The following is a 4,384-nucleotide window of genomic DNA, read 5'->3' as shown; positions in this document are numbered from 1 at the left end:
CTGAAGTGAAACTTCTTCAAACACACAAACATACCGGGATAGGGGTTAAGGAATTGGTTTAATGGTATTATTTGTACACTATGAATTTAAATTTTACACTATACATGCCGGAGTTGCCTGTAACGAACGTTGCATTGAAGCGCGCTCGCGGCTCAAGCGATCCCCACTACGAACTCGACTACGTGACCGACTAGAGGGGGGACATCCGTTGCATGATTTCGTTACAGAGCAACTCGCATGAAATGAACTTACCCTACGGTCCGTAAAGAAGTTTCACTTCAAAAACTTATATTAATTAATAACATACAATCTAGCAATCCTTTGTCGTTTATAATTGATATGATTCCAGGTGGCGCTATTACTAAAAATACATATATCTACTTAATACCAGCACAGGCCACTCTTACGACCATATGTCACCGTAAAATCCGAAACTAGAGAATTATTCAGTTAATACAGAAAATAAATAAAAAGCTAGTAACAATTAATATATACTAAGAAGAAAATAGACGCAGCATTAGCTTGTTGAAAACTGTTCTATGAAGAACCGAGTATATTTCCGGATTTTACGGTACTATAATTGTAAGGGTGATTTGCGTTGGTGCTAAGTATATTTACTCATATTGCTTCTGGGTGAAAAATTATTTACTAATTGAAAAAAATCTTTCACCTATTCGCTGTGTTATACATTAAGTTTCTCATAAATTATCCACTATATTATAAAGGTACATTGATTAGTTAAGCATCTCACGAATAGTGATACGAGGGAACAAAAAATGCACAGTCATCTTATTTATATAAATTTTAATCTATGGAAAATATCAATTTACATAATAACAGGCAGTATTTGAAATTATGATAAAAGTACCTTTCTTGGGTACCCACTTTCTCTAGATATCATCGATTGTATATTTTATCTGGTGTCATTTACTAGACAAACCGTTCTTGGTGTAAATACTTATAGGTAACTATTTAACCAATCAGGATTGAACTATTTAGGTTATTCAGGTTTACCTATACTAAACTTTATTATAATATTCTGTAGGGATGTTGATGCCTAAAAATGAACGTTGAACACCAGGTTACAAAATCATTCATTTATTCTTTATTTAACAAATAAAATTTTACTGATTGGTAAAAACAACTGTTTTATCTCATCGTAAGTTGGAATTTTTATATGGGTACTTGTTGAATTTAAGATGATAATCCAACAAGAAGCAATGATAGTTATTAACAATATAATTGAAATAGGTGTTTCAACCCGTTTATCTTTCGATCTTATAGATCTATTAAAATAGTATGTATTGCATTCTTTCCAACATGAGAAAAGTGTTGGTAAAGTTTTTGAGAGATTGCTATCAATTCATCGACAGAATAGTCTGTATGAACCAATCCAAATAGTAATATCGACAATCCTGTAACGAATTCTTTAGTATAACTTTATTTATTTTTATTCAAGATGTATAAGTACAATAAGGGACATATGGCCTCACTTATTTATATTAAAATTTGCTCTTTTTGTTCACACTATTGATATTACCTGACCTTACCGTATGTCAGTGAATAATTGATGTAATCTCTTAATAATTTTATAAGTGATTGAAGCTATTTAAATCTTTCTTACGATTAGTAGAAGAACCTAAATCTCTCAATGATTTTCTAAGTGATTGAAAATATTAAAATTTTTCTTAGGAGAAGAACAAAAAACTAGATGTAAGTCCTTATTTGTAAAGCAGGGATAAGATATTTTTATTAATGAATACAGTTAGTTATATAGGAATACTTTTATATTAAATGGAGATTTCTGTAAGTATTATACTCGGAAAAATTCGATATTGAATAAAGCACTTTGAAGAATATTTTATCTTTTGTATACACTAAATATTTCTCATCATTAGGTACAGCAAAATTTTTATTTCATTTTCATAAAATGGAAGATTTATTATCATCATTCTCCTGGTTTGTCACCAATGGTAAACAATCAAAACAAAAAACAAACAGTGAAATCATTTATTTATTTGAAGATAACTCATGACTACAAATAGTAAAAACATAAGGTATTTTTTGGATTTTTCGCTAATTACAATAAATTACCATCTTCGGCTTCACCTAACCACAATTCCATAAAGTTAATAGCATTGGAAATTTTCGGTTGGGGTGTTATTTGCGCCGTTATATTCAGTTTCGTCCAATATTCGCCGATAGCTTGTAGGTGATGATTNAATCAGAAGCATCTGGTTTTTGTTATGTAAATGATATTGTTCTTGGTATTCTTGAACTTTTGAAATATCATCAGCGGGTCCTGTATATTGATATTGATGTACATCACGGAGATGGGGTTGAAGAAGCTTTTTATACAACGGACAGGGTGAGCATTATTTATGTATCTTAAATTTATCCTTAAAAATTCTCAGACTCATCAGTGTCTTAAAAACCTAGGGAGTGGAAGTAAGTCATATTTCTATGTATAAATCCCATGGTTTAATAAGATTTGTAGCAGATAAAATCGATGTTACTATTAATGTTAAGCTTGAAATCAAAGGTAACATCAAGACTATTGAGAGCCGTAGGCCTAGTCAGTACAGAATTTAAAATTGTCATTCCCGAGTTATTTTAGAAAGACATGGTGCTACATTAACACCATTGAGAAAATCTGTGCAGGTTTCTCAGCAGATACACAGCCAATACTCTTGTAAATTTTGATATCATATGTGTAAAGTAATAATTCAGAAAATTCAAGAGCTTGAACTAGTTTGTTGACAAATAATACCTACAAAGAGTAGAGGACTCATATGCCAGTCTTGAGGAACCCCGGAGATAGCACTAGTAGGGGTGAGGATAATAAAGGAAATTTTTGCTGTTGAAGGCATGAGAAAGATCTATTTAATATAGGCAACTTGACTATAATAATAAATTACAAAATATAGAAAGGGGCTAAATGAGTTGTAAAATATGTTTTGTAGTTCTACTAAATAAATTAAAGTGGGAACATAAAATTTGAAAACTTATTAAAACAAGGTGTCACCCTAATGTACCTATGGGCAAAAACTGAAAAATGTTATACTTCTTTAATCTTAATCACTTAACTGCTTGTTTACTGTTGTATATGTTTATAGGGAGTTTTATTTTTATGCAAACACTTGTTGTAGGTGATGACAGTATCTTTTCACAAGTATGGTGAATATTTCCCTGGAACTGGCGATTTACGAGATATAGGGGCAGGGAAAGGGAAATATTACGCTGTAAATATTCCTCTACGTGACGGAATGGATGATGAATCTTACGAAAGCATTTTTGTTCCTATTATTAGTAAAGTAATGGAAACATTTCAACCGAGCGCTGTTGTCCATCAGTGTGGTGCAGATTCTTTAACTGGTGATCGATTAGGTGTGTAATTTAAGAATTTTTTTTTTCCATTTCGTTCTGGTATTAGGTACTGGCTTTTATATGATATTTTTGTACAATTTTCTGTTTGTGATATTTTTTATTTTACGTTGTTCAGGTTGCTTTAATCTTACCGTAAGGGGTCACGGAAAATGCGTCGAGTTCGTGAAAAAATACAACTTACCCTTCATGATGGTAGGTGGTGGCGGTTATACAATTCGAAACGTATCGAGAGCATGGACTTACGAAACGTCGGTCGCTCTTGGGGTCGAAATCGCTAACGAACTTCCTTACAATGACTATTTTGAGTATTTCGGTCCTGACTTCAAACTACACATAAGTCCTAGCAATATGGCTAATCAAAATACCACAGAGTACTTGGAAAAGATTAAAACAAGACTTTTTGAAAATTTGAGGATGTTGCCTCATGCTCCTGGTGTTCAAGTGCAAACAATTCCTGAAGACGCCATTAATGAAGAGTCTGATAACGAGGACAAGGTAATTATTATTTTTTTTTTAATTTCTCCTTAAAAATTAGATGTTAGTAATTTAAAAAACGATATTTACTTAAAATTATATCCTATATTACTTTTTATTATTTTATGTGCATACATATTTTTAGAAATAGTTGGATAATACTATCAGGACTAAATTGATTTTCTAAATTGCATTAATTGGATTTATTTTAGTAACTGATATGTTTTTATTGTTTTTTAATTCTGTTTACAGATCGATAAGGACGAAAGGTTGCCCCAAAAAGACCTAGATAAGAGGATAGCTCCAGACAACGAGTTCTCAGATAGTGAAGATGAGGGTGAAGGTGGTCGAAGGGATCACAGGAGTTATAAAGGACGTAAACGACCTCGTTTAGAAAAGGGAAATGAGAATAAGGAATCTGGAGACAAGAAACATATAAAGGACGAACTTAAATCAGAAAAAGGTAATTTTCTTCTTGGTTAGAAAATATCTAAAATATTATTTCTCTTAATTTGTTACATTA

The 4,384-nt window shown here is 31.7% G+C and overlaps 1 protein-coding gene across 1 annotated transcript in view; it reads left to right on the top strand.

Moving 5' to 3' along the window:
* Positions 1 to 4,384, top strand: part of LOC108734076 (histone deacetylase Rpd3) — a 20,720-nt gene that overhangs the window by 6,731 nt on the left and 9,605 nt on the right. Inside the window, exons 4-7 of the mRNA XM_025981051.1 lie at positions 2,232 to 2,368; positions 3,150 to 3,387; positions 3,503 to 3,882; positions 4,114 to 4,324. Coding sequence (XP_025836836.1) covers positions 2,232 to 2,368; positions 3,150 to 3,387; positions 3,503 to 3,882; positions 4,114 to 4,324 — 966 coding nt within the window. The remainder of the gene's footprint in view (positions 1 to 2,231; positions 2,369 to 3,149; positions 3,388 to 3,502; positions 3,883 to 4,113; positions 4,325 to 4,384) is intronic.

This window comes from Agrilus planipennis, unplaced genomic scaffold (genome assembly GCF_000699045.2).
Source record: "Agrilus planipennis isolate EAB-ADULT unplaced genomic scaffold, Apla_2.0 scaffold10, whole genome shotgun sequence".
NCBI lineage: Eukaryota > Metazoa > Arthropoda > Insecta > Coleoptera > Buprestidae > Agrilus > Agrilus planipennis.
Note: the sequence above shows the minus strand (reverse complement) of the source record. Positions and strands in the feature narration are given on the sequence as shown.